At 42.1% G+C, this 24,904-nt stretch overlaps 1 protein-coding gene across 1 annotated transcript; it reads left to right on the top strand.

Annotated features, from left to right (window-relative positions):
* Positions 1-17,063: 17,063 nt before the first annotated feature.
* Positions 17,064-17,624, top strand: LOC131285536 (protein obstructor-E-like). The gene is made up of 2 exons (XM_058314393.1): positions 17,064-17,121; positions 17,200-17,624. Exons 1-2 carry the CDS (start codon positions 17,064-17,066, stop codon positions 17,622-17,624), a joined length of 483 nt encoding a protein of 160 aa, XP_058170376.1.
* The last annotated feature ends 7,280 nt before the right edge of the window (positions 17,625-24,904 follow it).

The raw sequence follows: 24,904 nt of genomic DNA on the forward strand, positions 1-24,904 counted from the left end.
AGCCTTTTCTCCGAACAACTCCCAAAGGGTTCCAGTTGATTTTGTTTTCCTTCTTTTTTCCTTCGGTACGAAGACTGTACGGCGCCACGTTCCGAACCTTCCTGTGTCCGATCCACTCCCAATCATTTACCTCACATAAACATTTGGCTTTGGCCGCCGAGACGTAAGGTTCGTCTAAACAATTTGTACTTAATTAGGACCAAACCCCGCATGCGGAAATTACGAACCCTTCGGAGGAGTGTTTATTTGTCGAAATCCAAACAAAACTCCGGAATCATTCCAACTGTGAGGTTTTCCGGATTGATTCTTCCTTTCGCTTTTCGAAACCCTGATGTAGCTCGTCCACTGATTGAAGGAATTATTGTTTTCAGCTTCTCGCACGATTCAAACCGCCCAAAAGTGTTTGATGTTCCAAAGCCCCAGTAGATTTATTTTGTTTGAAAAAGAATCAAAGAAGGATTTGTTTAGGTTCTTTTTCAGCTTCTAACTTGATTGTTATGCTTCAGTTTTCAGGGCTTTTTCCACTAAGAATGAAGTAGTTTATTCATTGAATAAAGAAATTAGTTTTGTGTTTCTTTTAGTACGATTTAAACTACCCAAAGGTTTGATATCCCCAACTTGAGCACTTGACTTATTTTGTTTGAATGTAAGAAGTTTAGGTTCTTAAGCGAATTCTATCATCATTTTAACGCTTCCCTTTTCCAGATCCTAGAATCAAGGTTCTGATAGGTTTATTCTATGAATGAAGTAGTTTATTCACTCAATGAGGGTTCAAAATAAAATGCAAGAAAGTTTTAGGTTCTTTCTCATCTCTATAGGTTTGCTCTCTGTGATTCTATATTGAAGATAGAAAACTAAAGGAATTTAAAATTTCAGAATAGGAATAGAAATTCATCCACCAATGTTTCAGTATAAAGTTTCTTCCAATTGTGCAGTTTCTTGGTTTTGTTCAAACCAAATGTAAAATCAACCTTTAAATCAACCATAACTGTCAGACATTGGAATAAACAGCTCAAAATCCCATCGACCACATGCCTTTCGTTCGCCGCAACTGATATCTTTTGTCTTGCCAGTTTCAACAGAATGGTGCTTCCCATCGTCATCTCCTTCCAAATGGATCGCTGCCGGTCGCGCATCACATGTCGGGCTAAATTTACCACCATGCAACAGCATGGTGCATAGGCAATAGGTCCTACTGCCAAGAACCAGAGCAGGGAATCGACCGATCGAACCGTCGAGCGCTCGAACGTTCGGATCCACAACCACAACCGGCAGGCCGTAAAACCCGGGACCCTGTTTCTCCGTTGGTAATTAAATTCTGTAATATCCTGTATTCGCCTGGGCGCACCGGATGTCGAAACCCGTCGGGACGTCCTTGTTTCCCCCCTCTTGGGTGCGACGGAAGTAGGCGCACTTGAGGTGGGAGCCATAGTCCCGGTCCCGGAAAAAGGATCCCAATGTTTGCAAATACCTCATGCCAGTGTCCGTTTTGCTGTGTGTGTGTCTACGAATATGTTTATCTCTAGCAGTGCAGTCGCATGTTTACCGAAACGCACCTCCAATGCGATACCCGGTGTCGAATGGCGTCGAACGTTTGGGAGAGACGTCCTCTGGACGTGCTGGTGGCCAACAATGTTGCAGAATGTACACTTCCTCGTCCTCTCTAGGTGTCGTTGGGAAGTCGTTCAACTCGATCCAGCTGTGGACAACCGATTCGTGAGCACATTGTGAGGTCGGACAGCGGATCGTCGGACATAGGGTTGTTCGAAGCAAATATCAAACATATGCTACTTTATTAAATTTTATTTTAGACATGTTTCGCTGAATAAAATATACTCAAATTTAGTCCCATTTCTCCACAAAGTACTTTACATTTAAACGTTTTAAAGTTGGCAATTTTAACCATTTGTGGAAAGGTGCCAGCGGATATGCCTTGGGCGTCCCAACGAACCCAGGTGGGGCCACTGTTATGCCCCGAAGGCTATTTACAAAGCTGCCACTTGAGGCCCACAGGCTGGCCTGTTTAGTTTCGGAACAGTGCGGACTTTCTTTCTCCAATCCGTGTCGTTTCCGTCTTTCCCGTCAGTTTCATATGCCTAAATGGGAGTGTCCACCAACCGGTTCGACCAGACAAACACAACGTTTGCTCATACACTATCGAAACTGGAAGCCAAATATCTTCTTCACCCCGCGGGCTCGTCCCGAACCCAACCCCTCACGCCATTCGTCGCCGGTCACCGACCGGAGGCAATAAAAACGGGGCAGGGAGGTTTGCAATAACATGCTGTTATGTTCACATTCCACCATCCATACCGGCCAGACAAAGAAGATTTATTGTGTCGGAAGGGAAGTTTGCCAAACGACCGCCAGTATGCAGTACCGTGCCGGAGTACTTGCCTCCGGAACGCCTTCCCCCGTCCATCATTCTCGTCCTCTCGCCGGTGGATAAGAAGTTGGTTTTTTGTTGGTCCCCGTATCCCTAAGGTTTATCTTGTGAGTTCACCCGAAGCGACAGTGTCGCAACAATTGCAAAGTAGCGTTTTTGGAATGTATTTTTATTTTTATCGATTTGGAATGTTAAAAGTTTGCCTCTTTGCGGACATCTGTAATAAGATGTGAGCCGTTGATAATTTTTGAAAAATAAGGATGTTATTAATTCTTACTCGCGTCAGGAATGGTTAGGTGATTGCTCCTCAGTAAAGTTATTGCTATATTTCATTTCAAATCACATTTAAGTGTTTCTACTATGGTGTTATCAAATTTGTTGCCAGTTTGGACAGACCAACTGATGTGACATCAGTTCTGATGCTTTCAATGTTTCTACATCAAAAACCTAAGACTGAGCTTAAATTATTGTATATTTTCATGACACGCAGGGTTGTATTCAAAAATATTTTAAAGAAACTGATGAAATCAACGAAGAGTGTTGCTAAACTGTGTATCAAATATTTTTTTAAGCTGTTCCAAATGTTCTTCTGGCTTCTTTCTTTGCAAATTCATGAATGTTTTTACCTTAATCCATGTAATTTAATGTTTTTTTAAACTTAAGTAAAATGTTTAATCCTGATAAAAGCTAATTTAGTTTTTGGCTATCTATTTTAAACCCCTTGCGTTAAAGGTAACAAACGCTCTCTCATGGCTTTAAGTACATGACAATTTAATATGGCGAACCTGTATCGATGTTAGGTTTTTCCTAATGTTATTCACCGACATATTAAAAGGCAGGCTAATTTATACCATTCAAACGTTTCTGACAACTTTATAATTTTATCAACAAGCTTTTCCGCTTAGTGTGTGTTCATAGGAAAATCCGCTTCAGGATATAATAAATATATAAAATAATTAATCTTATAAAAATACGCAAAACATATTATTGCAGCGATTTGTCTACTCATGTTATATTAAACATTAGGGAAAAATACTCAAAAGAACGCGATATACTAGACATATCTACAAAGACAGAAAGTTTTGCTTTGAAGAGAATGCTTATGGTACAGAAACTGTTAGCTTTTTCGAACATTTCCGCATCTTTTATTACAGGAGTAATGATAATTCGTTTGAAAAACTACTTGAAAGTCCAACATGGATCCCAGTTTGACAAAAATCTATAATCCTTTCCTTTGTATTGCCATCGTTCAATAAAACTTTTACAAATCTGTGTGTTTCAAAAAAAGTTCATTTGAATAAAAAATTCACAAAAAAAACCTGTAATTTATATTTACGAATTTGGTTTACAGAAACTATTGAACTGAACAAACGCTTGCATCGAATGCATTGGGTTCGTACATTTCCACGCGGTTAAACACACCGCCAACGATGCGTGAAAATGTGCTGAAAAACGCAACCTTCATCGGGTTAATCAACCGTAATCGACGGCGCGGCGCTCGCGGGGGCGGAATTCGATCACACACCACCAAACATCGGCGGACCCGATCCGCCATCACGACATATCGACGGCGTCTCGCGAGAGCAAAGGTGCCAAGACGCCACGATTAGAGCCACGATGCTGCTGCCCCAAACCACCCCGCCCCCTGCACACCCGAGACGTCATGATCGATGATGGTGTGCTTCGCCGAGCGAGGAAAATATTCGCCACGTGCCACCGACACCACCGCCCTCCCTTCGAACGGGAAGAGTTTTTCTTGCCAAACCACGATGACGCTACCTGCGCCTTTCGGAAACGCCCGCGTATGTGTGTTCGATTGTTTCCCACGCGTGTTTTCCCAAACGCCGCGGGCGGTATACAGTATTTTTGGCAACCACCATCTTCCCACCCGGATCGGTTTTGGGGCAATAATCGAGTTTCCTTTTCCCGGTCCTCTGCCCCAAACCGTCGTGAATCATTGATTTTTGAACGTAGGTGCAAGATCGCACTATTTATAGATGTTCACGCCCTCCCGCAGGAATGAACCCCCGGCCCGTAACCCCTATCGTCGCCATGCTTCAAAGGAATGCCCGTGAAAATTTTTGCGAACGGAAGGAAAATTCCAATCACCTGACGCTGGCAGCGCATTTCCCCAGGGAAGGAGACCTGGGCCGAAGGTGCTCGACTGAAATTGGTTTAAACCGAAACCGAATGTTGTTTTTTTTTGGTCCAAGAAGGTTCGATGTTGAAAACGTTGGTCATTCAGCCCCGGACCTGATCACTCGATCGACGAGTGGGATGACTAGATATGGTCATTAGCTATTTTTTCATATGTTTTTATTTTCTTTTTATCTACCTATTCATTCTTCTACCAACTGTATCTAATAGGAGAAGCACAAAGAAACATGTACCAGCATCGACGACAAGCGTCGCAAAGGCTCGCCATAGGAAAGGGGAGTGAAATAATAGCTGTACCACCATAGTTGGAGTTTACATACCTCCCGCCACACACCAGAGCTGGAGTTCGCCGGCGGCTCGAGGGTTGCTTTTGTCTCGGCAAACCCTTCCCTCCTTCCCGTGTTTGGGGAGTCGTTTGAAAATGGTTCGCCACAAGATTCCGTCGTGCCTGTTTTCAGGTGGCCCTATGTCGCCTTTCGCTTCTCCATATGGTATTATCTCTAGTTCCTCGAGGGGGGGAGACAACTTTGTGCCGAGTTAAGGCTGCATTGTGACTCGTTCCTTACTTCCGTTTCGTCGCGCTTAGGGTAGCGTCTTTCGAGCCGCGAGTCACGCACGAGTGAAAACGTTCAGGTACGGATGTTCTTTGTTTGGAAGCGAATCATTCATAGGTAGCCAAAAACAAGAGGAAAAAGGAAAACATGTGGCTATGTTCAGCGATGCAAAACGTCTTAGTCTAGCTATGTTTGCAGCGCAAAACTTTCCTCCTGAGGGACGTTCTAAGACATGACACAGAAGAGTTCAAGTAGGAAGATCATCCTCTGTTGCGGTTCCAAAATCTTATGTCGATTTTTTGCGAACTTTTTTTTAGTGAATTCCCAAACCAAACCCGTTTCAGATGGAACGGGTTTTGGGAGCTTCCAAACAGGTTTGCCAATGTCAAACGCCACAACGGCCGGTTTCGATGGCACGCGGATATCAACACTTGCCAGATAGCGAATGTAGTTTTGGGGAATCGAAAGTCTAGTCGCGAAATAGAAACAGGTTGGCTTTCGCTTTGCATGCCAGACGATTGTTAATGATGCCTTTGGCTTTTTTAGTGCGGTTTTTCAAGGGGTCTGTCCCGAGAAAGATGGTTGAATTGAAACTATCTTATAAATTATTATAATGCGAAAGAGCAAATTGATGATCAAAGGTCAAAAAAACTGGTTTTGTAGATATTTTAATTTAAACAACTCCCTGGCGGTTCAACAAACTTTAAAAATGGATAACTTGAAGGAAATATTAACAAATTGATTGACTTCGAAACAACATAGGTTTACTTTTAAAGTACAATTTATTCTCAAGTAGAAATGAAAAATTAGATTTAAATTTTCCATCACTCATGTTTTTACTTTTCAAACACCACCAACGTGCAGGTGGTAACCTTGTCCCAACGAGACACAGCACGAAATCAAAGTCACGTCCATTGTTAATCAAACTCCGGATGTCACTTTCCACAAACATCCCGGGCGCAGCGGAAAATGGTGCCGTCTATTTTCAGGCTTTATGCACACTGTGCAAACAAATCGGGTGTGGTGGGGTGGGAAAAAAAAGAACGGAAACAACTGCACGCAAATGTCCTTCGATGCGATCTGCGCGCATCTGGATGGCAAAATAAGACAGAGAAAAAAAGGTTGTTTATATTTATCGCGCCCACATAACTCTATCAGTCCGTAACAGTCACAGTAACTGACAAAAGGTGAAACGCACACAGATAAGAGCGGCAGGAACGGAAAGCCAACGAACACTAGCATTCACGGGCCTCGGGCCATACAAAATGCAATTTAACCGGGGGGAGGAATCGCGAGAATGCATCAGCGTGGGGTTGGTGGTTACACATGCAGGCGAGTATGCACTTGCGACCATCCCTCAGATGCATCTAGACCGTGTTGGCAACGGTGATGCCGGTGCTGATCATTTGCCATGTAATTGATTGTGCCCTTCGTAAATGGGCAACCCTTGCAACGAGCATGTCGCATGTCAAGGGGATGGAAGAGAACAAAAAAAAAGCAACCGTGATGTAGAAAACGACGTGGGAGCTATTTTAAATGGCTATTATGTTATTTATGAAGTGATGCAAAATCGTTCGGAATCGGAACAAGGGGTTTCAAGTAACCAATGTTGGTTACGGTTGATAAAGTTTTTGTTTCGAGTATTTGTTTGATAAGAAAAACTAAATCTATAAAAAGAAGCATATCAATAGAAACAATGTTTAAGCATTTCAAATCTGTTTGAAATGTGAAAAATGTAATGTAGAATTGAAATATCAACGTAAAGAAAACAAATATGAAAATCAAAATCGCTTATCAATACGTTGAATGCCACGTCACCCATTTCGCGGGTGACAGCAGTAATCTACATTAGCCCTTTACGTTAATATACTTGTGCACTTAACACTTTGACTGCTAATAACTCGCGTAGTGGGTCTTACCAAGAAACTTATATAATGGTAGGCTGTAGCAGTTGTTAAACAGCCTAAGCATTTGTTTTATAAACAAATTTTATCAGAACTGATTGTACAAAAAAACTGTTCTAAAAACAGTTATCGATCATTTTTTATAGCCAGCTGTCATTAGTTCTCAAAAGTTTTTGCCCCTAAAATAAATCGAAATGCAACATAAAAAGTATTGTAGTATTAAACAATAATTCTTTGGGAAACTAAGTTTTTGCTTAGCCTTCGAAAACCGTCGGTTTAATAAACTTTATAAACACATTTTATTAAAAAAGATTGTAATAAAAAGTGTGCAAAAACGATTGGTAAAACGTGTTAAATAGTATTTTGAATACATTTTCTAGAAAAACCGGTATTCTTAACATTTGGTTACAAAATTTCTAATTCTAAACCAAAGTTTAGAAAAAATTATGCTTTCCAAAAGAATACATTTTTTAATTACTTAAAAGTTCTTCGATATAGGTCTATTATTATTATAATAAATCTATTAGTGATCAATGCTAATGAGGAATACTGCTGTCACTCACAATATGTGTGATGCCGTGTTCAACTTGTTAAATGAAACATTAAAAGATACAAACAAGATAATTTTCCTTATTTTTTTTTTCAATAACATCAACCCTGTATTCAATCAACGCGTTGTTTTTTTTCATTTTCTTCCTTTATTATATTGTTTATCCATCCTACAAGCTGTAACATCCAATATACGAGATTTTCTTTTAAACAAGTCGCTGCTAAAGTGGAACAATAAGTTATCCTGGGGACAAAAAATGACAGGCTGGAGGAGAGGTTTGTTTTATCGACAGCTTGCCCACGTTTTGCAAGAGCAGCACGTGTACAACATCCCTCCTCTCCGAGGGCCCAGACGGTAAAACGAAGCCGCTCCAATCTGAGGTTCGTTTGAACGTGTCACGAACGAAAAAAGTAAAGACAAAAAAAACGGCTCGGGACATCCTGTCAGTCTTGAAGCTCGAGAGTCATTGTCTGCGTTCGGTGGACGTTGCCGTGCCGGAAGGGATGTGCAAGAAAAGCTCATCTTAACCGCGAACCGATATCCTTCACACCCCCTACCTCACCTTCCTCAAAGAGGGAGGGGAGACAACTTACTCGGAAGAAAATTGACAAGGAAAAACGGTGTTCCATAGACGTTTAGCAACCTCGCCCCGAACCCCGCCCCCATCCCAACCGACCGATCGCGGCGGATGTAGCTGACAGACAGCTTGGTTTGGCAACTTCAGCTCATTTTAGCTGTCAGCCACCGTACTCCGCTTCGCTGGAGGGAAATTAACTCGCAGCCTCCATCGCCGTTTGTTCATCCGAGGACGCACCGGTTCATCGAAGGTAAGTTCCGGCCAAACGCTAACCAGCTGGAAACGCAAATGGCGTGCGATGGCGATTGTTTATAATTGTTTGCATTAACTAAGGGACCCCCCGAGGATGGAGGCGGGATAAATGTTTAGCATTCTGGCGAAGTTGTATCAACAAATGCGGAAATATGGGTTAAAAAATGTTTACCGGCGGCACGTGGGGCACTGTTTGAAACGTTGCAGAACAAACGATCGGTAGCAGCAATTGAGAACAGTCATACTGGGTCGCTTCACAAGTATTGATGTTTCGAGCTGTGTTAATAAAATAATGTTTTTCGTGAAACAGAAAACATTTAAAAGTTGAAAATACTATCATCAGATAATGACGAATTAAAACCAAGCATAAGAAATTATGGTAGTGGTATTTTCTTGTTAAACAAACCATAAACGATTTTTGAGTCATAAGGAAAGCATCAATCCAAGTGATTGACATCCTTCTACGTTGGTTTTTGATTTAATCCAGCTTGAACCCAAAATATCCAATCAATTATGCATCAACAGCATCCATTGAGAGAGTATGATGGAAGCAGGAAGACCTGGAGGGTCCTTTTTTTAAGCAGATTTCAAGGACATTATTCCGGGAAAAGATTCCAGAACCTACTTCCTCTTTACCCCATCCCGAAAAAGCCCTTCATTCCGCTCGATGCACCTCCAAGCGGTAAATTCGACCCGAAACCGAATCTACCACCCTTATTGACGGTTTATTTAAAGCCTTCGAACATCCACCTCGTTGGGGTTGGCTCTCGTGCGCACTTGCCGGGTATTGGGCGCCGAGACTACTTCTACCGTCACGACCCACGCCCACCTACTTCCCCACGTGTCCCCCTGTGGTCCTGTCTCCCATCAAAAGGGAGCGAAATTATTGGCGGTAATTATTTATAGACGAAACGGTGAATTTCCCTTCGGGCTATCGGTCACTCGGAAATAGTTCGTTGTTCAGGTCGGTGGCCCGATCGAACATGTATACATAGTTGGTGAGATGTTTTCAATTGGGTTTTTCATTGGCAACGGGATAACCATTTCTGTAAACCTTGCCATCCCGTTATCATTAGCAGGAATCAAAGGTCTTTTATGATGAAAAAATTATTTCCAAACATAGGAGCCTTTCAAAACAACTCCCCAACAAACACGTGCGCACATGTATTGGGCAACCAAAAAAAAAAGGGCGTGCATACCCCCTTAGGGAACCACGCGCACGACCGTCCATAATGGGATTTTAATGATAATTGGAGGAGAAAACTCGTGCCGAAGCCGCCGCCAGTGCACGGCTTAAAGATGTGGGGTCGTTTTATGTTGTTTTTTTTCCACTTCCCTCCATACTCTTCTCTATTAGTTTGGTGATGGGGTTCACGGCGTTTTGGCTTTGATTTCATTTCATGCTTTCTTGGCAGAGCTCATCATGCTTTCCGTTTCACTTGTCACCACCACCGTCGGCGTCGTCTTTGCGTCCGCATTTCCCATTTTCGTCCTCGCGACGATTTCCGCGGTCGTGCGTCGTGCGCAAATAGTGTGTCCCGCCGCGGACGATTCACTTCCTTGTGTGCTGTGCACGAGGAAGTGATGCGACACCAACATACCAAGTCCTACCGCAACACTTGGCGGTTTGGCATGTGATTTTCCGCCCTTCCGCCTGCCGGTGCAGAAACGGTAAGATTTTGTCGTTTGGCCGGTAAAAATAAATCCGATTTAGCTCTTTAAAAGGCGAGGGTGGGTTGTGCCCTCATGCACGGTTTCGTGTCACGCGACTCCATCAGCACATGCGACTAAACAGGAAACATTCTTTTTCCTCGCATTAAGGTACCTTTACAACGACACACACACTCCCCTGAAAAATTGTAACTCCCGATTGGTAAATAAAATCTCCGTAAATGTGGGATAAATTCTTTAAACAAAATCGTGTATACGTTCGTATTGAACGTATAAAAAGTAATCAAAAACCAAAAATAACTTTTCGAAACTATGCCTGATATCAACTAAATTCGATAATTGAAAACCACACAGCCCAAGTTTCGTACTTTCTTCGCAGATTGATAATAAAAATAATAAACCACGTTAACGCTGATTAACAACCCCGTGTAAGCAGGGCTTCAGCGACGTCGCTTGGCAACGGTCGGAAAACGGGCAAACGTACACCCCATCACGGTCACTATCAGCGTCGTCGTGGGCTGGAGTAGGCCTGAGATTGTGATCGGTATCGCCTGGCCCGGGGGTTGGTTTATGTAATTGCACTTCGACGTGATTGCTCGTGGAAGAAAGTTAAGCGCAAATCACCAGCTTCACATCTTATCGCCGCTCGCGATCTGAAATCCCGGCGAATAAAGGGCGGGCTAATATTATTGTTTACTACGATGAGAACCCCTTGGCACGGGCACGTTTTCTTTTTTAACACAACTTTGTTTCGCCTCGCCACGGAAACTGCAACTGCACTGATAGTAGCGTTTTACGTCAAGACGCCGAGCGGTTTTGCAAAGGCACGCTGCATTACTGATTGCCATACTTTCATTTACGGTTTGTGATGGTTCGAGAGAGATTATTCAATCACAGCAGGAAAAACATCGAACGAGTGTGTTTCCGTACCTTCTTATCCCACCCCTCAGCGGTACAATTTTGTCACGATATTCATTCATAATTTAGTGCCACTTTCACCGGATTGAGCGTTTCGATGCAAAATTGCCACTTCGCCCGGAAAAGCACTCTTCAGCCACACACTAATCGACCTGCAGGCACTGCCTGTGACACGGTCATGCACGAGGGGTAGCGGCGGTGGCGTAGGTAATGTTTAATGATGATAGAAATATTCAAACGTTTCCCTCTCGCCCATCTCTTTTGGGCTTTCTCCTTCGTCCTCTTCGTCGAAGGACCGTGCCGTGGGACAATTTTCTCACGCTGTCTTTAGCGAGGAAGCCGCTGAACAAGAGGAATCACGTAACACATAAGCGAGGAAGAGCAAGAAAACATACAACAAAACCACACACACATATACGGCGAGATAAACAGACGAGCACGCGCGAGTCTTCCTTTCGTTCGCGGGACCTGAGGCGAACAGAACGACACCCGAACGCGTTGACGAGCTGAATGAAACTGGCGCTGAAACGATCCGCGCAGTTCTGTTTTTATTCCATGAACCAAGATGGTTAACACTAGAATACATTGCTTTGGAAACTTGCCCGAATGCTTTTTGGGAGTCATTTTGACCCCTATTTTGAAAACGCTATAACTTCACTATTTTTTGAAGATTTTTCTAATCCGTAAACTGTTATGTTTTAGTATATTTATTGACTATCTCTTGGCGTTTTTTTTTATGTATTACTTCATCATTCCGCTAGCTCGGTGTCGAATTTTAATTCTTTTCAACTTTTATTTTTTCAAAATGTATCATGTAAATTCAGAAAAAAAGTGTGCGCTATGATGTTTATTTATTAGGCCACCTTTGAAAAATAATGTCGTCAAAAACGTCAAAAGATAGTCAAAAACCACACTAAAAAGTAACAGTTTACAGATTTGAAAAATTTTCAAAAATAGTGAAGATATAAAGTTTTACAAGTAGGGGTCAAAATGACCCGTAAAAAGCATTCTAGGGATTGTCAAGTTGGTTCTCGGAACTGGTCGAGCACAAAAATCAGAAATTTTTGTTTTAGATATAGCTTTGGATTTTAAGAAAAGCCTTTTTTTTAAATATTAAGCTTAAAATCGAAAACTGCGTTCTAGTGTTAAATAAATATTTGAATGCGGACGTAGGTATAGAAACCTTGGTCGGTATTTTCAGTTGAAATGACAAATTTGTTGATAACTTTATGGGCGCTAAACCGAATTGTACCATGTGATCCCTCGAATTAAAAGTCTTTTCAAGACGCGCAACTTTGTGGAAGGTAAAATTTTACCATCGTTTCTGGTTTTTGAGGAAAACACCTGTCTGGGACGGGTTCAGCCTACGGGCGAAAAGGTTAAGCAACCTTGATTAGCACTTTAGGTTGAAAAGTTCAATTTTCCATTAACTTGTTAATCCCCCTATCAATTTTGATAAATATTCCCTCAAACGAATGGTCTACTCAAGACGCGTAACTTTGTCTCAAGTATGTTACTACATTTTGACCATCTTTTCTAGTTTTTCTAACAGTTCTCGCCAGGCGAAGAGCGAACAATTCTCTCTCTCTCGGAGAATGAACCGGGCCACGAACACATTGGCATTGTGTGCACCAACACATCCGCATCCGCGTTCAGAAACGTACCGGGAAAAATCGCTCTACCGGTTCCGGTCATCGAGTTCGAACAAATCGTTACCTTACAAAGTCATTTTTACCGTTTCTTTTTAAGAGCGATTTCGCCTGATTTTGAGAGAGAATTCGCCTTTTCGCAGTTTTGTAGACTCGCCGGTAACGCTTGTAACGCATTTGTGGGTTTACGAATAAGCTGTGACGGTTACTAATAAATAATTCAAATACATTAAAGAATATTGTTTGACGAAAAATCATCGAATGATTTATTTATTCCTTAGGGATTAAAATAGAATAAAATGTACAACAACAAAGCAAGTAGATTTAACCGAACCGACTCAAATGTTTTCCTTTCCGAGTCTTTGGTCACCCCAGGGATGCCAAAAGCAATATGATGATATGGTTACATTTTGGCGATGAATGTACTAAAACATAAAATAAGGAAACAGTTGAAACCTGATTGGCTGTTGATGTTCTTCTGATTTTTAAATTAATTATTTATTTCACCAAAGTGCGTCACAGCAAAAGCGGCAGAGTGTTCATAACAATTCCACTTCTAATGCATATTTAACGACGCCTCAGACGGAAGCCGAAAATGATCACCGGACCGGTATGACATCACGGTAAACACACGTTCGAAAATCTGACTATCCCGTGGAAAATTGGCCACCCCACCACCACGCCGGGAGGGGGAAGGGAAGTGTACGCAAAGAAATGTTAATGGTCATTTTATTTCATATTGTCTTTTTTGCTGTGTTTTGTTGGGGGCGCCCATGCGGAACGCACGTTGCGGGTTGAGGATGCCACGGAAGTAGTCAGACGAATGAAGGTGAGAATCGGCAAAACTCCACTAACAGCCGGTGGAGGAGGGGACTGCACAAAATTACAAAATCTGGCAAAAACACACGTCCGGCGCGTTCGAACCGGTCTGATTGACCGAGGGTTAAAAGGTTTTAAAGACGAGGCGTTAGACGTGGCGTTACGCTCGAAGGAGGATATTTCTTTCAAACAGTTCCAGCAAGATCGGCACCTTTGGTAAGAAGAAAAACAATCAGAGAATATTGTTTAGCGTGTGAACTTTCCTTCAGAACAACCCCGACGTGAAATCAAGTGCCCACCAGAATGCAGCCTGGTATGAAAGACACACTCTCAGCTCGGAGCGTAGTATACCATCGACAATGCGTTGTTTTCCGTGCGTTTTCCCATGCGTACCGAAGGGTGGCCCTTCGTCCCACAGCCGGTGGTCATTACAACTTTTCCAACCCGTGCTTGCTAGCCATTGACCTCCGACGTACCGGACCCTCCCGGATCCCGATGTGTGTGACGACCCGCCGGGGGTAGGGGTGTTTATGCTTGACGATGCAGTGACGTCACGGTTAGCTGGGTTTTAATCAAAAAGAACTAACTGTACTGCACCAACTCCGATAGAAGGGAACCGCACGTGGGGCGAGAGTGCAGCCAGTGTAAACCGTTGTTGTAATGGTCCCCGAGGGGAGGGCCCAATGATGGTGGTTAGGAAAATTCAATAGCACTTGCAGCTGCAACAACAACTCGAAGGGAGAACACTTTAAATTTACGGCGAGCCGTTGTTACTTGTTCCAATATTACCCAAATACACGGCATTATGTACTCTGTGTTGTTACTTATACTATTATCTATTTATTAGTCTAAATTATCAAATTACTCTCTCAAAGTGGTCAAATGCAAAAATTATTTTTTTAAGGAAACATAATTAAAGAACATCACCAGGTTGTTAGTATGTTTAAAACATAAAATTACAAACTATAATTTTCACATACAAGTCAACAAACAAGTCAAAATAGCGGCCTTTTTAACCGTACCGGTATTTTCGTGTTTAATATCACAAAAACTGTTGAATATTTTTTAACAAAAAGGCCTTTCTGAAAATCCAAAGCTACATCTTAAACAAAAATTTCAGATTTTTCTGAGAAAATTAAAGTAATTTTTTTAAATTCTACAACTTTAAGGCCAATTCGTTTCGTCAATATGAAATTATTTTTCATGTATGGCTTTCACCCTTTTTTTCACACATACTTTCTATTTACTTTTTTTTAAGTCACATTACTATTCTCTTACACTTTATTTAAATTTACATTTCAAATGTTGAAATAGTAAAAGCTGAAAGAGATACAAACTCCTTTCAAATCTTGTTTACTTTATACCGAGCTAGCGGAATGATGGAGAGGTGATTATCCAAAAAATAGTCAAAACATATACTAAAAAGCAGCCGTTTGCAGGTTTGAAAAATCTTCAAAAATGGAGAATGGATTGCGTCTTAAAAAGAGAGGTCAAAATTACCGCGAAAAAAACAATATCGCAAAAATTCCAAAACAATGTATTCTAGTGTTAAGTACACGTAATAAAAACCAAAATATCAACTTCTCAGATAAAATAAACCTGATCTAAGATTTTATAAAAAAAAAAAGATAATCGAACAAACTTATCGACTATCGATATTCCATACTGTTGGAAAATATGTTCCCCAAACATGGTTTTGCAATGTTTCTGTTCTCATCTTTGCAACCGATCGCACGGAATTAGCTTTATTAGGATATTTTGCTTCACATCGCACCAGAGCACGGAACAATTTATCCGGCGTAATTAGCTTGCGAATGAAATTACGGCATAAATCGGCACGTTGGCGATGATGCTGAATCATGCATCCCTCCAACACACTGAAGAACTTTTGGCGTCATATCCCACACGGTATTTCGGAAACTGCCGGGCGCACATTTCTGACCCAATTCGGAAGACGGGCTCTCAACACCACTCAACAGCATGCGGCGTTGTCTAGTGTTTGATGAGGGGTTTCTCGGGCGCCTTATGGGGATATTTGAACGATTGTTATTGTTTTTAATTCAGGTCTTCTTCTCCGGCCGCCGTGCGTACACTCGTGTGGGTTGTGTGCGGTACACGAACTGACGGAGAAGCAAGGGTCTTTATTAGAACGCACCAGCTGGATCAACAATTACTCATCGATAGCACCGCGTTCCTTCTAGCTCCCAACCGGGCCGTGGTCGTTGTTCATCAAACGTTTAACGGAAACGCCTTAAATGGTTACTTGTCTAGCGTTTAATTGCATCCTAAAGATTACCGTATAAACCAGGGGTCGGCATACATTTCCCTAAAGGGCCAAATGATTCAAAGGAAAGTGAAACCGCGGGCCGGATACCTTAAACGATGTCTGAATATTTTGTAGTCACCTTTTTAATGGAGTATCAACTTTCTAAATAGTAAAGTTATATAAAAAGTGTTATAAAGTTATATAAATTGTAGCATTATACTTTTTAAAACATTTTCATACTTGTTTTTGTTGAATTTTGATTTTGGATCCCAACATATAACAGGAACACCTTGTTGAACAATTTTAATCCATTTTTTGGCAAGAAAACAAACCTGACAAATCCGATAAAAGTTGAATTGGGGTTTTTGTATGAACCACTAAAATTTTCTTACGGGCCGGATAAAATCAGTTGGCGGGCCGGATTTGGCCCGCGGGCCGGACTTTGCCGACCCCTGGTATAAACGATGTTCAGAAAAGTGTTTGAAACGCGTGTTCTACCCACGAGCTCAATTCTAGACTCTTTGAACAGGACAACAAAACAGTTGGGCAAAATGGCTAATTTCAGTTAAGTTTTGACCCATAAAACGGATCTCGCCTCAACCCGGAAAGATGAGTCGTAATTTTGGTCCGGAAAACCGACCCGGTTTTGTTGTTGACAGCTTACGTTTTAGTGGTTATCTAATCCGACAGGCTTAAAAGACTTGAACTTCTTGGAATCACTAATCTATTTTGGTTTTGCTATCGTGAAAGTTCAGTTTGATCAAAACATAATCGAATCGTTGTACGGAAACGTACGCTATCTGGATATCCCCTTTGAAGACACCTAGGGTGGTTCGAAAGGGAGGCGAAATAAACATCCCCAAACAAGTCAACACATCCGGACTAAACGTTGACGTCATGTCTTATTTTATCGTACCAGAATGAAAAGATTCATTCATGGTTTTCGGGTACGCTGCGAGTGTCAATGTGTTAGGTGCATCTCGCATATGTCACCGTTCCGATCACCGATTTGTCCTTTGGAGGAAGCCCACCAGCCATCAATCATTCCTCTGCGGTTGGTTGATGTTAAAAATAAACATATCACCGGCCCACAGGAGATAGAAATCAAACGCGTTAGAAGCGCGTCGGGCACTTTGGATGTTTTGTATCAGTTGTAGTCATGATAAGGAAGACCCGGGAGCTAATAGGTTCGACAGCTGGTAACCAGCGTCTACAGCGAGTCACTAACGAGACACGGTAACATGATGATGGATGTGCGCTTGTACCAGAACTCAGCGTCCAGACACCTGACAGCACGTGCCAGTTGTTCGTTGTTATCTTAGCGAGAATTTGGTGATAAATTCAAGGTATGTCTGCGAACATGATAAAAGGGACCGATTACATTCCGAAAGCGACCAGTTCCTGCCCTACGATGAAAGGTAGTGTACTCGTGGATACCGTCGTCCCTGCGTCGGGTCATTCTTCCACACTCACCGAGTGATTCCACCTCTTCGCAGGATCAACACCGACAGTGCTTGCCTGCGTGCTGGTGGCGGTAGTAACCTTGGCGACTACCTGGGAAGGCGTGGCCGCCTTCGCTCAACCGATTTGCCGGCAGAAGGGCCGGTACCTCATCGCAAACCCGCAGGACTGCCGCTCGTACTACTATTGCTTCGAGGGTGAACCGTTCTACGGTCTGTGCGCCGCTGGCCATCGCTTCGACGAGGGGCGTCAGTCGTGCCTGCAGGCCTCCGTGCACGAGTGCTTCGCCTGCCCGCCGACAGGTGCCGTCCACCTGGCCAATCCGGTTCGGTGCGATCGGTACGTGCTCTGCTTCCACGGTGTAGCTCACGAGCGCATCTGCCCTGTGGGACTCCTGTTCAACCAGGCAATTGGCCAGTGCGATCTGATGAAGAATGTCGTCTGCAACGGTCGTTCCTAAATCGGAAGGTCCTGGAGAACCCAATCAAACCTGTGGGGGAACCTCAGGACTTCCCGCAACCTGTATAGAATATAGCGACGTTGGTATAAGGATGCCTTAGGCGTCCTGGAAATCGGTGGCAAACCGTGGCAAGTGTGACATTCCCGACCTAGTCCCAACTAAGTGCTGGTGATGGTGATAGTGTTAATGGCAAATCAATAAATGTTAGTGACGAGTTTAAACAGTTGAAGAACTGGATATGTTCGAACGTGGAAGTGGTCCTCAAACCTTCTGTACCGTAACCGGATGTGTCAAATATCGGCAAAGTCATACAGGCGGCAGACATGCCCAGAGTTTCGTGAGCGAAGCGAACCAAAGTGCGGTAGAGAAAGATAGGACGTGAGCGGCTGGCGTAGCCATACACCGAACACACATCCGCCACATGTTCCAAACTTTCCCTTTAACTCTCGAACAGCACGCACGACGCGTGGTTTTGGTTTTCTCCTCCATCCCGGAGACCGGATCTTTCCCTCCACAAGCGCGTCGAGTGTTTTCGAAGATCGAAGGGGCGCCTTCAGATCGCCTTGCCGTGTGCAGTTTCTGTTCCGCTGCCTTGCAAATCTCCCATTTTCGGGGTGCCGAAACGGGTCACAAGCTTCGTGGTGTTGCTTCCTGCGTTGAAGTGGAAGGAAGTGAGCTACCAGCTGGCAACACACACACGTCAGATTCGCACGTCGGACAGTTTACCGGTGGGCATTGATTAGCCAAAAACAGATCTTGCAACCGTAGTGTTTTTCTTCCCCAGCTGCTCCAGTCTAATGAACCTCACGCGTTGGAATTGATAAGTTATTAAACTTAAACTCCGTTGGAAGCTACGCCCGGGGAGGAATCGGGATTAGGTTGATTACTATTTACGCGATGCAATAATGCCGAGCAATATTTACACCACACGGTCAGCGAGGAATTTCGATTGGAAAGTTTTTGGGAACCCGTTTTCCACGGGCCGGTGGTTGGTGGCCTTGGCAATGGCGGAAAGGGGGTTTCCTGCCTAACCACTCGCGGTTGTTTATGTGTTATCCACATGTTTGTTGAGCGATGTAACAGAAAGAATTCAATCCGTCTGCCATCGATCGGTAGCGCCAAACATTCCGAACAGTTTTGTATCATAACGGGTAAGTATGATAGAGGTGATGAGTATTTGTTGAAACAAAAATTGTCTATCTTGTAAATAACCCAATCTAAAAAATCAAACTATTTGAAAGTGAAACTGTCTCTTATGAAATTAAAACAACACTGAGTTGTACAAAACATAAAATAAGAGTAAAAATTCAAGCATTGCCTTCCAAATCGCAGAGAGAAATATATCGTGACCAGCAACTTTGATGCGGACCATATTTTATAAGGAGTTTTTAATGGAGGACACAAACATTTGTACATTTTGTACATTTTTCCCGTTCTCTATCATGGTTTTAATTTATTTAATTTTATCGACACTTTGGAACTTAAAGGTTTCTTAAAGTTTTCCTTGAGCAATCGCAACTAAAAAATCAATTTTTATAGTCTGTTAACATCTTTTTTTCTAGTAACCATTGTAATTATTTTATAGTTTCAACACAAATATTTCCATTATGTAATATGATTTTTTATTAATGTTTTGTTTCGGGTATTTTGTTGTTCGTGGAAAGTACTTGTCATTGTGTTCTGTTTGAGGAATACAATTTAAAATATTCACTGAAGTAAATCTCTCTCTAAAAGATTTTCACAGCCCTTCAATACTTAGGTAAGTTTGGAAAAATTATAAATAAGAATATTAAACCATAAAAGTTTTGGCGGTCTAATACAACACATTGAAATATTAGCTATTCAATGTAGGGTAGGTTATCTCACAGTGGTGCTAGTGGTTGTAGTGGAATAAAATCTTAGCTCTAGGAAGAAATAAATACAATAGCGTTATTTGTTCGAGTATGAAATATTCTTTGATCTTCTGCGGCGTGTTCAAAAGATAAAACTTCTCACTTTGGAATATAGAGGCTTCAAAATTCGTCTTTCCAAACAGGTTGTGTTGATTTACTGTATTATTTTAAGAAATTATAGGAATGTCAAGATTTTCTTAAGGCTATAAATCCCTTTCAAAATGCACCGCTCCATGAGACTATTGGTCTAAGACCAAGACAATCCATTGGTCTGTGAGCAATTAAATAACAGTCGAAGTATATTTAGTCTTTCGTAGTTTTCTGTATTACCACCACTACAGTTAGTCCATACCACAACTATAAGAAGGACAATCGGCTAAGAAATAATTGCTTTGTTGTGTAGTTTTATGGTTTAAAAAAGTTGCTTGGAGAAAAATAATGAATAATTTGTATAAATATGTAAAATATTGTGTTTATGACAATTGTAAATTACATCATATTGTTAATTACATGACGAAAGGCGCCACTATTGGTACCATTACCCTATATATTCAATGAATATAAAAGCTTACCATAATATACCTAATACAAACTTATTTATGAGAAATCCATGTTTTTCTCCAATCATGTCTTTTATAACTAAAAACATTTCAGTTGGTGCACTGTATAATCCATAATATACGATAATTTCCATTTATTGTCGGACCGTTTCGAACCGATCAACCGAACCCATCCGACATTTGCATGACGAAACCTTCGTTCACCACAATAAAACCATAATGAAGCGCTAGCCCCTGTGCGTTTCCTAACGCGTTTCGCTAATTCCCCCCATCGGTTGTACTAACGTCGGTGGAAAGTCACACGAAATCAACATCAAATTTAAATGGCGGACCAAAAACAAAATTTCCCTTAAATATTAACAACCATCCCGTAGCCGAACACTTTCACTGGCGAGGCCAAGAAAAGCCCATCAACAACCGGCCATCGCACAACAATGCAAGATGCATGTATGGAAAGTGAGCGACGGGCATTTTTAACTGCATGCATGATGATGATGTTGATGATGATCGGCGCGTCACATATTTCGGGGCCTGGAGTGGCGTTAGTATGCGATCGGAGCGTACTGTTTCGCCTACTTCGATCGCAATGCCAGCGCCGGCCAATCGTTTTCCACCGTTTCCACCCGGTTAGTGCGGGAATTAATGCCGGTCCGAGGCAGGTGGCTTGAGCGCATTGCGCATTCCAAGGCCATAACAGGACAGGGCCGAGTACGGGCGAACCATTAGAAAGTGAAACGAATACGAATGCTTCACGAGATGGGTGGATTAATTCACTAGCCGGGTAATGAGGACCAGGCCGGGGCGCGGACATCTCAAGACATTAACTAGTACATAGTTTTTTATTTTAAATCGGTTAGTTCGTGTCCAACAGGTCGGTTGCGTTTATGAACAAGGTAAATAGAGATCGATCAACGAGAAAACCCTCCATTTCAGTCGCAATTGTTGAAGGTAAGCGACCTGACAAACCGAAGTATCTTTTGCCCCCTCTCTCTCTGTCGCTAGGGAGTGTCACCACGCGCGACAAAATGGAACCGTTCCTTTTAGCAAATCTGATGAAACCCCAGCGCCCTCCCACGTCATTTGACATCGATTTGGCAAAATTACGTTTCTCGGGCCTGGAGGATTCGACAGTACCGAAAAGTGTCGATCGTCAATCCACGGCGTGGTTCACCAAGAAGGCCGCCCTCCACTCGCGGCGCAACCTTCGGATAATGAATGCAGCGTGTCGTAAGTTCTGTCGTTCGGAATTTTCTGTCACCTCAACCGCCATTCTTCTCGGGCGGGCTCTCTAAATCAACGCCCTGAAAAGCCTTGGAATGAAAATTATTATTCCTTCATGTGCGGGAAGAATTTGGCAAGGGGGTTTGAGGTACGCGCTGGGAACTGGTATCGAACGGTTTTTGAATTTGGTAGACGTTTGTTTGCTTGGAAACGAGAAAGAACAGACAAACCGCTAACCTCTAATCAAACATAGCTTCGATGGTGCGATTTCTTGATGCCGATGTTTTTTTTTATCTCTTGTGGACTAGCAACAGTCAGTTCCCCACGGTCCCTCGTGTGTTTGTGTGTGTGTGTGTGTATTTTGCTGAAGCTCTAAACCGAAAGACGATCCGCGAAAACTCTCCTCACCTTGACTTTCTTTACGCTTGACCAGAGCGCGTGTTCGCGAGGGATCCGTTCCTTTTTTTTTTGCACGCGCTTGATGTAGGTCATCGGCGCCGTTACGCGTTCGCGGTTGCAATCGTGGACCACCACCAGCCCTCCCACACCCTCCCCCAGCCTGGGCATTTGTTGGGCGCGCAATGTAACCTTTGCGCGCAATCGCAAACTTCTCGCTTTCGGTGCGTTCGAAAGCCGCACGAAACATCATACAAGAACGCCCAAGAAGTCGAGGGGCCAGCTGCAACAATGTAGGATGGGAACGGGACCGGGGGGTGTTACATACCGAAGCGTGCGGGTTGAAACGGTCCGCCGGTGGTATTTGAAGATCGACCATTTTTGGCGACCCACCAAGCGGCTCGAAATTTGGGTTGCTGAAAGGTTGCTGCTAGGTTCTGGGAAGTGGTCGGATGCTTCGTGAAGAGTTATCGTTACCGAAGAAATACTCTTTCTGAAGGTGAAAGGGTCGATCCAAATTGAGGAACCCACGCAGTGAAAGAACCGGAGGAAGCTTTTCTGTTTACTCTAAATGTCCACAAATTTTTAGGGCTGTTCGAAAAATGTTTATTAGAATGCTCGATACAAAACATCTTTTAGCTCATTTGAGAAAATACTGCAGTCTGCTAAATACCATACAAAATTGACTTTGTCTACAAAAACGTCAAGAAAAATTATGCATTCTCTAATACATAAAGTGTCGTGGTTCAAATCCTTTATAAAAAATAAATGAAACTTAAAAGTGAAAACTGTTAAAAAATAGTACTGTGAGTTGAAAAGCAAGTTTTGAACACGAAAATCTTAATTAATCACATATCCAAGAAATTTGATTTCAAACCATGGCCTATCGGGAGAGAAATAGGTTTCGATCGATAATATTTCTTTATATCTTCGTTTAAGATTTTCCGTAACGAGCGATGTAAATTTAAATCTGGTAATACATTTGATAAACAGACAAATTCAATTGAACACGCATAATCAATAAAATCAGTGGATTTGAAGGAAAGAACCAATTTTGTTTCTCACTCGAGGTAGATATTGTCAATATGTGATTATTAGTTAGCGTGCCACCATCCAAATGAATTTTTAGCTCGCTGTTGTCTGATCCATCGCTAATGTTCATCATAGATTAGTTCGTGATATCCATTTATAAAAAAATTATGCTAAAAATTGGAATACGTTTGAAAGCCGTTAGCAAAATATTTCATATCGAACGATAATGCAAAGCGCATCCGATAAGTACAAAAGGTTTTGAACAAATTGAAAAAAAATGCTTAAACAGAAAGCTAACTTAGAGGAACTTCTTAACGAAGCTCACATTAAGCTAAACTAAAACTGAAGTGGTCTTTTAACAAATCTGACAAACTAAAGGATTTAGAAATATATTTTTTAAATACAACTTTTCTGTTGACTTCTATGGTAATTATAAATACTAATAGATACTTAGTCTTTGCTTTGTTTCAGAAAATCCTCAGTTTGATACATTTTATAAAGAAATCTTATCAGAATTATGTGCATTAAAACAGGGAATTAAGAACGCCCTAACATATTCAAAGTTGTTTTAAATTTGCAAAAAGTTCTTCTTTCAAACAAGATCATAGTGGGCATCAAAATTGCTTTCTGCTATACAAAGCTTTTGTTACCTTTTTCTATTTAGAAATGCCTTTTATTGTTTCATTTTTATCTATATTTTAGTCTCATTTTTTTCATTTTTAAATGTACCCAACATCTGCAAACAATGTCATTGAGCATCAGATAAGTGCGATTAAAATTTCAATACAAGTTGAAAGTTCGGACCTCAGAAGCATCAGAACGGAGATAAACAACAACATTGTGCGGCAGTAGCAGTAGGTCAGTGAAAAAGCAAAACTCACTCAATTCGGTATTTTTCACATTCCGTGACCGCTATTGACACTCGAAAATTCCCACCCACGGTAGTTTTGCCCACTACACACCCCCGTGGCAAGAAAAACCGACAACACGTCGGTGTAGTGGCCCTCCCCCATCAATCCGTGGGCTGACCATTTTGACACCCAGCTCTCAATTCGGTGCAATATCCAGTGCGACTACTGGGTGAATCTTTTTCCCGAGCAGCGTTGCCCTGGTTGACCACTTCTCAGCATCATTTTCGGGGCAAATGAAAAGAAGAAAAACGGGCCAAATACAAACTTCTCCCATTTCAAAAACCGAAGCGCCGTCGGTTTGGAGGAAGATCCCAATCATCATCCCACGACGATGAACAAAACTATGGACAAGAAAAAAACCGTTCACACGCTGGCGCGGGGCGCAATAACCTTAGGAAAGTGACACGTTGCCGGTGAGGTGTTTTCTTTTTGTTCGGTTTCTCTTCCTTTTCTGTTTCCTTTCTTCCTCGCAAACGAAGATCCAAACGCCATAAACCTAACACGTGTCGGTTTAAGAAGAAGGCATCTTGAATTGATCTCAAAAACCTGGACAAATGCGAAAATCGATTTACAAAGCGGTTTTTCTCACTCGTTACAAAACAATGTATCCACAAAATTAGAAATATAATTGATAATAGAGCTTTAAATAAATATGTTGTAATTGAAGTTATAAAAACCAGACAAGATATACGGAATTGAAAATTAAATTATTTTTAACGTTTATTTTTCAAATGTTTGCCCTCTTATATAACACCTTTCTTTTGATATAATATTTTCGTTATTACATTCTTAATTGTATCAAACTTTAAATTCATTTAACTTTACGACAGAAATCATGAAAATGAAAATAATTTTGTTTCGGTTATATTACATTTTTCTCAACACCCTTCGTTTCTGGTACGCCATTGACCATTCTGAATATGCAATATGGTAGGAAAAGATGAACGAAAAATCATACCAAACTGTCCGCATCGCCGCCTGAGCCGCTCGCCGCGCCGTTGCTCATTGTATCCGATCGGTTCGTCGGCCGCGAACGCCGGAACGGTGATCCATAATCCGGCCCAGGCTAAACCGTCCGCCGAAATACGATGGACGATGGTTGTGTTGGTGGTAATGAACACCCCGTTCAAGTCCTTGACGCCGGGAAGTAACCGCCCGCACGACAAATACTGTGGAAAATTCGAGCACCAATCACGTCTTTTACTCTCTGGCTCTTCTGCTTGCCCTTGCACTTCTTAGAAAATGAAGGATATATTTCACACTGCAAG

The sequence above is a fragment of the Anopheles ziemanni genome, chromosome 3 (genome assembly GCF_943734765.1).
Source record: "Anopheles ziemanni chromosome 3, idAnoZiCoDA_A2_x.2, whole genome shotgun sequence".
In the NCBI taxonomy this organism is placed as follows: domain Eukaryota; kingdom Metazoa; phylum Arthropoda; class Insecta; order Diptera; family Culicidae; genus Anopheles; species Anopheles ziemanni.